The sequence below is a fragment of the Argiope bruennichi genome, chromosome X1 (genome assembly GCF_947563725.1).
Source record: "Argiope bruennichi chromosome X1, qqArgBrue1.1, whole genome shotgun sequence".
Classification (NCBI taxonomy): Eukaryota; Metazoa; Arthropoda; class Arachnida; order Araneae; family Araneidae; genus Argiope; species Argiope bruennichi.
This window is the reverse complement of record NC_079162.1, coordinates 133,736,818-133,750,527: the sequence shown is the minus strand read 5'-3', so window position 1 is coordinate 133,750,527 and position 13,710 is coordinate 133,736,818. Positions and strand designations below refer to the sequence as shown.

At 32.0% G+C, this 13,710-nt stretch overlaps 1 protein-coding gene across 1 annotated transcript in view; it reads left to right on the top strand.

Annotated features, from left to right (window-relative positions):
• Positions 1–13,710, top strand: part of LOC129959408 (acid-sensing ion channel 4-B-like) — a 103,803-nt gene that overhangs the window by 54,005 nt on the left and 36,088 nt on the right. The window contains exon 5 of the mRNA XM_056072227.1: positions 1,354–1,538. Coding sequence (XP_055928202.1) covers positions 1,354–1,538 — 185 coding nt within the window. The remainder of the gene's footprint in view (positions 1–1,353; positions 1,539–13,710) is intronic.

Here is a 13,710-nt window from a genome sequence, read left to right as displayed (position 1 = left end):
TATGGATCTACTATATACCTCTCATAAAGAGCAAATTGGATTTTCTATCATATCCACCTGCAAATCAGACCATCAGACTTTCTTCTTACATTTAATGAATAAAATGCCTCTTCATACTTTAAACAATACAAGTTGTATTTTTAACCATTTGGATTGTTTAAATTAAACTTTTTTTAAATCTTAGAATATGTATAAAATCCGTCAAGTGCCATATGTGCTTTTTTTCCTTGTGCAAAACGAATGGTTGTCAATGAGTATTTCGCACTATTTTGGTAGTGCTTTCGTTTTTTTAAAAACGAATTCGTTATGTGTAGTTAGAAACTGCTTATCTCAACACATGAGTTAATTTCCACTTGAATCCCAGCCTTTGAAATAGTAGCACTAGCGTTTTAAGCACGCGAAATCTTTTTCATGAATCAAGAGGTGTTAGTATTTTTCTTTCCTTTTCAGTCTTTCTGTTATCTTTTTCTCTTTGTGACTATCAAATTTTTGAGAAAATTAAGCTGCCGCATTAGGATTGACGTAGAGTAAATAAGTAATCTTTTTGGCAACTTTGTCATCCATTTATAATTCAAAACTCGGCCATTTATAACAGCTCTTAAGGGTATTCTAAGCATTTTAAATAAAGAAAATAGTGCGCTTTGTTACAAAATAAGCTGTCCTTGGATAACGAATTAAAAGTAACTTTCACTTTCTTTTCCACCTGAAACAAGATCCAAAAATTCAAAATTTTTGTCAGGTGTCTAATTGTTTATACATACTAAGCTTTATTTATATTCGTTTGCAGAATTCTTATTTATGTTATATATTTAATTTTTAATTCCTAGAGACGGAAATACTACCAATCAAAATTCGACAGTGGAAATAAAACTTTATTGCCACCTTGTTATAATGACGACTGTTCTGTTTTTCTTAAAGGCTGTTGCTGTTTTCCTAAAATTAAGTTTTATTGCATTGACTGTTATCTAAATGCTTATTGTTATTTGAAAAACAATGATTTTAAAGATTACTGCATAGCGTAGTTCATAGAATGGAGCTTCTACTGCATGATCTATTTTGACACTGATTAAAGTAAATGATTTCGTACATATTTTTCAAAAAAATTATAAAATTCATTTGTCTATTATATGTTTGTAAATTTTTCATTTTCACCACAAATATTATTGAAAAAAGTGGTTATCTTATTGTTCATTTTTAACATTGGTCTTTTATATAATAAATCTTTGTTATAAATTAAAACACTCGTATCATATTTCCATCATTTAGCTCTATCTGTCTTCATTAGCGGATTGATACTTTCATTTATCATTAATATTTTAAGTTTATAATTTTAACGATCAACATTTTTTGCAGATGTGAAGAAGTATTTAGCAGATGTACTGTGGGATTTGAAACATTAAACTGCTGTGCAGTTTTTCTACCTATTTTAACAACTTTTGGATATTGTTTCGCTCTTCAAATCAACAAAACATCACTTGGGACTTTGGAAATGGAGACACTCCCATTTATAATCGATCTCCATGTTCCAACTAGTAACAGTAAGTTATAATTTAAATTATATTCATTTGAAAGGGGGAAATATTCCTTATCTTATCTTGAATGGCAAGGGGGGAGACTATAGAATTATTTTCGGGAATAATTGTATAATTTGTTTGATTTCCTGTTTCAATTCAAACTACGGATTTTTCATCCATATTTCTCAGAGATTCATTAGACTATTTAAATGAGTATTTAATATTTAAATCACATTTACGAAAACTGCAAATGATAGTCGTATTCGATTTGAAGAAATATTTAAATCTAAGAATATAGACTAAAGACTGAACTGGAATTTTGGAAATTATATATTAAAGCTATAAAAAATTTAAAAAAAAATCTGATAAAGGTATGCGCTTAATATAACCTCATATCGAATAACAAAAGTTATACTGAATTGAAATAAGGATTTTAGCATCAAAGCCATAAGGAATTCCTGTGATTAATAATTTTATTGTAAAAAGACGGTAAAATTATTTCTAAACTTTAACATTCAGATACTCTTTTTGAGAATTACACTAGTTGGGAATTTTGAAACTATGGTCTTATCAGATTTGATTTCACAAGATAAGAATTCCTTTTGAAAGCTGCACGTGACTACTTTGGGACAGATCTCATGATATGGAAACGTTTTTAGATTGTGTTGACTCAAGCCGGCACTGTACTATCCGAACTTCCTCGGTTCACCAATGTGAAGATGTTTGACTCACAACAGTAGATAGGATGCGCACCAAGCCCGAATCCATTGTGGTCCAGTGAAATCGTGTTTCGAACTTGTGATTCTCCGATTCTAAAGTGAAGGACTTGCCGATACTTTGTTTTTCCTGAAATCGGGAGAGGTGTTATTGATACCCAATGTAAGAAGTATCCGGCTTAAATTCTTGTGGAACTTGCACCATCCCATCACTTTGTATATTCGTGATCAAGATATGGGGTAATGTGAGAAAGGCATTGCAGAGCGTTTAGCCTATTATGACAGACAGATTTAATGTCGAATAGGTCTACACACGTGGTTTATTTTCAGCTCTTTTTCTAAACTAATATCCTATTATCAGCCCTTAATCTTAATTTTGATATAACTTGAGGGATATAGAGCTCTTTTTATAAAAGTGCAAAAAGAGATCTGATCCACTTTTAACATATGTGGTTTTGGAAAAAATGAAAGCAATTAAAATTACAACTTACTTTATTCATATCAACGTTTCATTTTGAGGGAATACCGGATAGATTTTATACCTTAAACCTTGGTTAAAATCCAAGGAACCAATCTTGGAACCTTGGTTAAAAAAAAAACTTGCAACCAATCTTGAACCTTGGTGAAATGACGAGAATAAAACCGGAAACGTGCCCAAATGCTTTTAATTGTATAGTGTACATCAAGTGGCAGAATATTATAGTTCTAATTTGGCTAATAGTGGGAATAATGAAACAAATTTTACTGTTATTTATGATGATTCTGTTTACTGTTATTTATGAGTGCAATTCATGAAAGAACTCATATAATAAATATTAGCCGTTTTAGTTGGTAATTAGTTAGTCCGCAGAAATTAATGGTTGATAAAAATTTCAATGAATGCAGAGTTAAAAAGAAATAAATTTTCCATTTCAGAGCTCTGAAAAGTGTTCTGTTGGTCCAGATGAAATAAAATTTGAATTATAAATAAATAAAAGAATGCACTTGACATTTATTAAATAAAAATAGTACAAAAATCCGCTAATAAATGAAACTATAATACATAAAATATTTAATCTGCTTTATAAATGTTAAATAAGATAACAAAGTAGCATTAAAACTGCTCAATACATCCTCCTTTGTATTCAACAATGCACTCCATTTGCGGAACTATATTTCCCACAGATGGCCTGAAAAGTCTGCCAGAATATAAAAACATGGCCGACGAATGGTGTCCTATAGATCTGCACAGATACTGGTCTTTGACGGTAGATATGTAATTCAGGAAATTCCATAACCAAAAGTAGCTGAGAGTAATATTCGGCACACAACTATGCTCTTAATAAATGACGGCTAATCACCCGTGCATTTGCGAAATACTGTCTTAGCAATTACTTCACACAATAATCTATGCGAGGAGATACGCCAACCTTCAAAAAATGTTGTCCTGAAGGCATTTTCACTACTAAGATTACAAAATCCGTCAGCATATCTCAGTATCTTGTCCTATGACAGAACAGGTTCGGATTCCATTTGCAGTTAATTCTAAAAAATGATAGAGATAGCCGTAAAACCACACCATGGGTTACTTTTTCACTACAGGTTTTATTTCAGTTTAGAGTGAGCGCTATCTGTTGGTGAATTTTTCTGCGAAACTTTTTTTTTTTACTTAATTAATATGAAGTGCATCATTTGAATGACCTGTACCTCAAATTGAACTCATTTGGATCATTGAAACACATTCTTCTGAAGTGGTAAATGCTGAACATATACACACGCAGACACTCATATTCATCTTTATTATGAGTAGAAATGCAGGTATATATAGCATATTTTGAGTATTTTTGCGATTCAATATAACTATTGAGATATCCATGCTTTAAAATCCCATGGTTCCATTATGGATCTGGAATTCCATTAAAACATGGAAGATACAGTTTCATTGAGAATCTCTCAGAAAGCAACTGAAAATCAACTCGTTGCAATGTCGATATCTTAACTCTATTCAATTGAAATTTTTTCATATCATTTTCCTACATATCTGGCTTTGAAACTCTGAAAAAAATTAATATAATAAGCTTCACATTTGTGCAGTTAAAAATTATTTACTAAATATTTCCATATTTTCTCGAATATTCAAAGAGTTCACTTCAAATTTCAATATAATGTTTTCCTTGTAAAATGCCACTTATCTTGTGTAATTTGGTTAAAAAGAAAAACGAAAGAAAACATCCATATTTTCTCGAATATAATGCTTTTTAGTAAATACTGCACATAGCAAATAAAACACTTGAAAAAAATTATGAGTCACTATCAGCTTTCCGTAAAACGGAGTGAGCCAAAATCCTTTTCTTCTTTATCTCTTTCTAATTGATCTTTTAAATTCTTTTATGGCTGACTCTTCCATGTAAAATTTGAGCTCAATTATATTCTTTACATGGTCGAAGTTCATGAGCAGTTCCTTCAGCTTTCCTGGCAATATTTAAAAAAACGTCAATTCTAAAGGGCGTATGAATGTAAGAGGTGCATAATACAATTTATCAGCATCACCCACAGTTTTATTAATTTACTTAAATGTCCTTCCGGTTCACGTATTATATTCAGCCCTTTCATCCAATTTCACTTTAAAAAGTGGCATAAATCGCATTTATGGGCTTTTTTTCCAGCGCGTCCATTAAGAATGGGATATCTATACCCTCCCTTCCCCTCCTCCACTGGTTGTTGCGCTAATGCTTTTGCGAACAACATTTAGAAAGCAGAAACGCAAAGTAATATAATGGTAAAATAATGAATTATGATCAGGTAAGGTAACTAGAAACGAAGAATTACTGAGAATAATAACTGCAGTGCGTATTTGTGAGGTTTTACACACTTTAGAGAAGAAAAAAAAAACACTATCCTCTTTTCGCAATGTCATTTTCTTGCATTTTTTGTTGTAGCTGTATTTAGAAAAAGTGAAATCGAACATTCAAACCTTTCATCATTTGCTCTCTGCACCCTTTATATGAAAGTTAAGTTGTTAAGTTATACATTTCTTGGATCTGTAGAATGTAACGGCTTTTGTATTTTCTCCTGAAAAATAGTTTAGTGTTCCCAAATACGAATTAAGGTTTACATATAGAAAGTTTCATCTTTTATTGTAATAAATACCGATGTTTTTCATGCATTTGTAATAACTTCTTCTGTGATTAAACGAAGGAAAGCACTAGTGTTACATCCTACCAAGAGTTTCTATCCTTTAAGTAAAAATGACAACTATTGGAGGAATCTGAAAGTATGATTTTTACTTTTTCATCAAGAAGCGGATATAAAGGAATGAACTCAGGAGTAAATAGCCATTATTGATTTTTTTTAACACATATGTATATTTGAATCAATAACATAGAAGGTTCCAGACTGAAGGCACGGGTTTCTGTTAATGGTTAATGACAGTTTCGATTTCTAATAAAGACTACTTTCGGATTTTATCGATGGGGCAGATTTTCCAAGTAATTATTCATGTAGTGTAAATATTAAGGATAAATAAATTGAATAGTAGATTTTGAACGTTCTGCTTCAAGAAGTTCTACTTTCTGATACTAAACTGAACTACTAGTTTCTGAAAAATTTTAATGCCTGTTCCTAAGTCTTAGATAATTTCTTTTTTCAAATCAGAATATTCATTCATTTCTGTTTCTATAAAAACTCATTTCCGAACCTTTGAAGATAGAATGATCATAAACTGCTCCAAATGGAAGTCATAACTATTTATGATTGTATGTCATATTCCATGTAGTAGAAGGTATTATAGCTGAAAAACAGGCACTTTGGTATGCAATATATAATTGCTTCTTATCGTTTCATTTATATTCTTTTCAAATCAATTAGCTACAACGAATAGAAGCCAAAATTATAGGGTTATAAGAAACATTCTTGTAAATTAGGCTGGTTAATTTATAATTTTTTTTTAAAAAAAAGGACTTATTGAGGACTTATAATCACCAGAGCAGCTAAAAATTAATGTATTAATTACTGAATTTGTTGAGTTCTTGTAGAACAAGATTTTGTAGTTTCTGCAATTTATATTCTACAACATAAGCACATTTTCTAGCATATACTAGCATTGAATTATTTCTATTTTTTAATACCTAACTTCTTTGAGTTGGTGTGCATGCAACATTTGTTTGCAATCAATAGAAATTTCAGAACCTTCCGAGAACACGAACTTTGATGTTTTCAAATCATTCTTGTTCTAAAAAGCTGGAGGAGAAAGTAAGTGAGTAGTTTTGTGTTAAACATAAATACGAACTCATGATGATCAATATTTAAAAGCATTGTTAGAAAGCGCTAAAATCTTAAAAATTTTCAACATCACATATCAGGAAGAGAAAAAGAAGTCTCTAGCATATAATACATATGCAAATGTTGACTGCAGTTAAAGTTTTAATTTAGTTGAATTAAAAAAACATAAACCAAAACTAAAAGTTTTCCTTGTGACAGATTTTTGAAGCGTCATTAATAGTGGTATTTTTTGTGAAGTTTTTTTCCTTTCAAAACATTTTAATCCTATGTATTCGGAAAAATAGTTCGATGCATAATTATTCACCTAATAAAAAGATTTGTTTATTGCTCAGAAAAATAAATATATCTAATTGTCTTAAACGGAATTTCTCAGAAAAATTAATCTAATCTTCGTACCACTCTGCAAGTATTTTTAACAATCAAAATTAAAAAAATCAATCAAATGTCAAAATGATGCACCGTCTTAAATGGTGACCAAGATGAGTGCAAAGAGTTATTACAAATAGATGTCCAGAATGCTGAATATCTACATTTGTTCTTTTGTAGGAATATTCTTCTCTTCGATGATTAAAAACGTTATCTTTATAAACATTAGACAACAACAGTATTTAATGTGACTCGTTCATGATGGATCGATCGCGTGTTGGGACAGTATATTTGCTCAATAGCTTTTGTTATGTCAATGTCATTAACGAACTTTTCCGCCAAATAAAGTAATTCATTTTAGTATCTTCTACAATAGTTTCTTTTGTGACAACTATTGGTTGATCACCAAACTCTATCAAAAGCAAGGAAAGTGACATTTGTCTGTTGGTTCCATTGAGCTGAAAGTTTCGTCTATGAAATAAATAAGTTCGCTATTATGAAAGTGATGCATTGAAATGGCTTGCTACATCAATAGCAACTTAAAGCATTGAAATAAATCTCACCATGTGAAAAAAAATTCCTTTGACGTTTCATATTTTAATTTTCTCAAAAGATGCGTTGAAGATAATAATTTCTTTTTTTTAAAACTGATTCGAGCAATATTTTTTCTATTTGGAGAATATCTTTTTGAATACAATTTACCAAGAATGAACACAGTTAATAAAAACGGTATTGATGTAGGTACGCGGATTCAAAATATATGCCATGCAGATTGGGACTCTGATAACACTGAGGTGTTTGGGAATCTGCTTCGATTCCAGATCGTACTTCAAGCCCGATTCCATCGAAAATCTAACATGTAAGTGGACCTGGTGTACACTAAATCCATCAGCGTCGAATATTTCTCACTGGTGTGTTGCGACAATTCAGAGAAGAGAGTGCCGAGCTAAATGTTCTTACCATCTGAAAATGGTTCAAAATCCATTCCCTAGTATAACTTTTTAACAGTCTTGTTTAGTTCACTTATATTTACGTTCTTTTTAAAGCAATTAGAATAAGGGCGAAAATCATAATTTTGAACCGTGGTCAGGTGATGAAGACAACCCTCTCCAAACTTCCTGCTTTCAGAGAGAGTAGCCAATCTAACGCATTGAGACTACGAGAAGCATTGAGAGTACGAGATTTAAACTTCAGTGAATAAGAAAAATATTTGCACATCAGTTGATTTTAACTTACACTTAAATAAAAATAAAAGGAACTATGATTGAAAATTATAAACTATATTTCCAAAACAAATAAACACATTTAATATTAGAGCTGATAATTTTATTTAAAAATATGAAACCGTAAAAAAGTAACATATGTGACGCCAAAAAATTATTTGCATACTAATAGTGAAAGTAAAAGTATAACAAATACTGAAAAGTAAAAATCAGTTCTGATATTTAGTCCTTTGCTTCGATTACTGCTTGTATCGTTTGGACACTGATTCGATTCATTTGTGGCATGTATGATTTTCAGCCATTCATCTTTTAAGAGTGTTATTAAAATCAATTTTGTAAGAAATTTTATTTTTCCAAAATTGCTTATCCAAAATATGCCTCAAATTTTTGACTGGATGGAGGACTGGTTTCAGTGGTGGCATTTTCAATTCATTATTTTGCATTATATAGCAATCATAATCTTTTATTGTGCGCCGTATGTTTCGGATCATTATCTTGCTAAAGTCGGAAAGTAAACAACTCCCACTTTTGAAGCGCTACTACATAAATGAGTTTGCAGTATGTTAATATATTATTTAGCATTCATATTACCTGTAATAAACGTTCATTTCACCAACTCCATCAGTAGACATGTATCCCCAAATCCTTACATGATCACCTCCATGTTTTGATCCAATGATCACAAGCTCATTTGATCACCAGTTTTTTAATTGAAGGGACGTATTGAGCTTCCGCCATGCATAGGATCCGAAAATATGAAACTTATTTCGGAAAAAATGACATTTTCACTAAACTCTGAGCATCTTCTGGCATAAGTGTTAGCAAAATCAAATGCTCTCACTCTATTTGTTTCACTGACAAAGTTTTTTTTCCGATGTACTCTTTCTCGAATATTTGCATTATGAAGGATATTTCAAACAGTTTGTGGTGTAAGTGTTGTTTCTGAAGTTGAAGCGACATCAGTAGCCAATTCTCAAGCACTTACATTTTTTTTTATTCCTTCATGAAAATCCTTGCTTTGTATTTAGCATTCTTAGGCTCCAGTTCGAAGCTTATTTCGTGCCATGCCAGTCTCTTTCCTTCTTTATGACATAAAGACAAATGAAAAAAATTTAAATTCATTTTTTTTATCTATTTCTCGATATCTTAACCCAAAATCATAGAGAATTTTATCTTTTCACGAATAGCTATAGAAATTTCGCATGTTTTCTGTGCCATGGTAGCAAAAGTTGACAGATTTCAAGCCCGATTTATTATATAACTAGATTTCAAAGTGCTGGACTGATGCGCTAATATTCAATCAATGCTTCGTGTTTTAATGATTTTCTTTTACCTTAGCTTGGCGCAGCATAGCCAAACATGGCTCTTGAGCAATAAAACTCCACAAAACCAAACCAAAGAATAATGCTAATAGGCATGCAAATGAAGTTTCACGTTTTCAATATATGCGAATAAATATCATTTGTGTTATAGTGCTATCTATTAATAATCAGTCGATGCTTCGTGTGCAAATACTTTTTTTGAAAAATGCATTTTTTAAAATTAAATCTGTATTATTATTATTTTAAAGTAAAATGGGGGTTATTTGTTTACGGTTCTGACTTCAATAAAGTAATTGTTACAAAGATTTCTTCTGTATATGAACCTGGTCTGCTGTCAAGGGAAAGACGTTTCCCTTCTAGTTACAGAAAAATGCCGTTGGCTTGACTCATTCCTTATATAAAAATCACGAGTTCCATTTCAAAATAACTGTCGAATAGTTTCAAATTGAGACTCAAATCAAATAAATGAAATAATAAATAGTTTTCAATAAAAACATTAAAAATAAGAATTATTAAAAGTGCTATTTTCAGCTCAATTTCTTTAGATTAGTCACGCAGATCATTTTTATAGCAGGCTTAAAAGAGTCGAAAAGTTTTGAAAAGCCCCGACTCATTTTTATTCCCTATTAATTGTTAAAAATTACATTTTTATCCTTTATTATTGTATTGTTTTGAATATTTGCATTTATAAGAAGATACAAGCTCTCATTAATCAACTATCAAATTTAGTTTCAGTATTTAAAAAATCGACTAAGAATATTAGATTAAATTAGAGGATTCCGCTTTAAAGCTTCATTATCATCATAATTTTAAACAATGATCAGATGACTAGCATGACACTTGAGTCAGTACTATTACAAAAGTAAGAAAGTATTCGAATTTAATCCATAGTAGACATGGTGAATCTTTCGTGGATCTCGCAACCATTCACATTTGCATGAGTTCGTATTTTTATTTTTTATTGACTTAGTAATGGATTTGATTATTTGTTGTTTCTTTTTCAGAAAATATATAAAGTATATATTATTCTTTATGTAAAATTGAATGTATCATTTGATATTTGAAATACTCTTTATTTGTATTTTTTTTACGCAAGAGCCTTCTTTGACCAAACTGCGCCATCCATATGGAAAAACAGAGGTTAAATTTTCTTTAAAAATTGAGTATGCGAATGATTGCATGAAAACAAAATAAAATAGTTAAAATACGCCGGAAACAGTAGCAAATGGTTATGAAAATAAGAAAAACTTAAACGATTTAAACATTTGAAAAAATTAAATGCATGGTAAAAATTTAATAGCATGTAAATAATTTTAAAATATTTGGATGGTGGATCTCCCCCAATAATGCAATGCGAGTTAAAGGTGATGAAAGAAGTAACTGGTTTCGGTGAACATTAAAAACAGCAATCGATTAAAATGTGATGAATTGTAAAATTTATATGACATATGCAGCACATAGGTGCTTTGTCACCGCTTGTAGGTGTATCGAATATGCCCTATATTAAGGCGAGTTAATATAACATCATTCCCACACATAGGTAAAACTGGTTACAAGCCTATAAAAGGTTTAACGGAATGTAATTTGTTGAAGGTCCTCAGATCCAATGTTTCCTGCCACAGATAAAATACGAGAAAAAATATTAGAAACATCTTAGTGGATTAGGAATGTATGGTCTCACGGCCAATCTTATGTAACCAACTGTGATATAATCAGGTACTTTAGGCTTGTGGAATGTGAGAATTAGGTGCTTCGGCGTTGTCCTTCTCGACGAACAGATATACGTTGCATATGTGTTACTCCTTCAGAAGCTAACTCTACAGTGATTTTTTCAATGGTTTCGAGAAAAAGCTCACAAGTTATGACGCCTTTGCAGGTATTTATGGTAGAATGAGCGTTAACTGACACAGGTATAGTGGCCAAAGATTTCAGCTTAAGTATTTGCTGGAATTTCTTGCGAGGTTTAAACTCTACATGCAAGTCGCCCGAACATAGTTTGCGTATATGGACTGAATTTCTCCGATCCGGTAACAGCCTTTTCGACAAGAACGGTGTGGAAGTTTCTTTAAAATCAGAAGTTCGATGTATAACAAAAAAAAAAAATGTCAAGATTTTCAGTATGTTTTGTTGTTTTCGATTGCTGTCCACTGAAGGGACCTTTACTGGAATGATCCATTCAAAGAAGAAGAAAAGTTCGGATCCCGGGGGCCCAACCGAGCCCAATGAGGGAAGGCAGTAACTGGCTCTGGAAAATCCCAACCTCAGAAATTGTCTTAGTGCTGGCCATAATTTATATTGCTACGGAATTTCCGGGGTTCGTTTGGATAGTGGGGGTTATATGGTGTGAAGAACGCTCAATCACCAGGCGGCAGTAGAAAATAAAACAACGACGTTTATTTACACGAAGACACACAGGATAGCCCAAAGACGACAACTATATACAGCACAGAAGACGATTATCTTCATCCGAGACGTGCAGCATACACAGCAGTATACAAAACAGCAGCATACAACAGACTCTACTGCAGACAGTAACACTCAGCTTAGTTCAGCACTAGCTTCACTCCGTCGCTGTTCCGCTTATCTCTGGAAGGCCAGTTCTTTAGCGTCGGTTCCGACTACTCTTCGACTCCACTGGTCCACGACTTCTCAATTCACCGTCGATCCCGACTACTCTTCGACTCCACTGGTCCACGACTCATTTCACCGCTGCCCGGAAGCTGCGGGTGCTTCCTTTTATAGGTCTCCGGAGGAGGGGCTAGAAGCCTCTCAACCAATCAGGAACGTTCGAGGCGTATCTCCGTTCCCACAGGACGGATCGGGAAAATTCTCGATGTTTCGGGTATAATCTATTTTGGCGCCAAAGTCGCCAAATTCGTCGCCAAGCTCCGGGACCTCCTATGGAACCAACTATGCTGGGAAGCAGCATCGCAGGTTCGTAACAATATGCTCAGAGTCACCTCCAAGAATGTTGACCACCATTGATGTCAAGTTTCAGAGAATGACCCTTTCGCCTGATTTCTAGCAAACTAACATGATTAAGTTATCATCCGAATTGATGCACCAGGGATCAACAATACACCACCAACAATACAAAATGACTGCTAATTACTTTTTGCCTGATCTAATTTTTAAGATATATACCAACTTAATCTTTCAAAGAAATCAGCTGGAATACCGAAAATAAAATGAAAGAGATTCTAAAAATTGAAATTGAAAAGCCATCAAAAATTTTTCAACATTAAGAATTCTTTTATAAATCTATCAATTATTAGTTGTTTTCTCTTTGAATATGATTATTTTTTTCTGATAAATGCAAGAGTCATACGCATTATCGCATTTTTGAGCTATATTTTCTTTTGTTAATTTTACTTGGAAAAAGTAAAATGAATTTTAAATTGTCTCCTGAATTCGGTCAGAAATTCAAGCGTAATATTTCAGAATTGCATTGTCGTATTCATTTCTTGTTTTGCCGACATTATATTTAATTTAGCAACTGAACAAATTTGAAATTTGAACTAATATATCAGAAGTTGAAAATTTTTAATTTATTTTCTTTATTGCCTTATATGCATTTAAATTTCATTGCTCAGTATTGAGTTCATTGCATTTACCATCATCTTTTGAAAAGTATTGATGTTTGAAAATCTTTTCTCATAAAAAAAGTGTTTGTTGGCGTGTCTCCTGGATACGTTCACACGGGACAGTTCGGCTCCTCCACATCCTGTGTTGCTTAATGCTGTTTTCATACGAACTTCCAACCTTCACCATCAGGACCGAAATGTATCAATGCTCCTTAATGAGAAGGTTCTGTTTTTCTCACCAATTCGGCATGCTCCCCCATTCTAACACGTGATAGTGTGCATATGTATTTTGTTTTGCAAGCATATTGGCCAAAATGACCAATCGTTACAAACAACGCATCTGTTTATGATGATAGGTGATTTATAAACTTTTGGGTCGTTAATTGTTGTTTTATTATTAACTTTTATGAAAAATGATACTCTAATAAGCTCTTATATTATTTTCTTTACAAATAATTAAAATGAATACGCATGTATCTATGGAATATGGAAACGCAAAATCAAGTAAAATTTCAGATTTGGGTGACTTACAATAATATTACTATACAAAGTTAATTTCTACACTCTATCTTAAAATTGAGACCAAAATCGTTTCACAAAAGTGCATTTTGCTGTCATGCTATTTTTTCCATAGTTTTAACAAATTTTTTAATTAATTTTTATTCAAAGTTTACAACAATTCATTCATTTAGTAATTGTTTTTTCAATGTTTCGTTTCTTTTGGT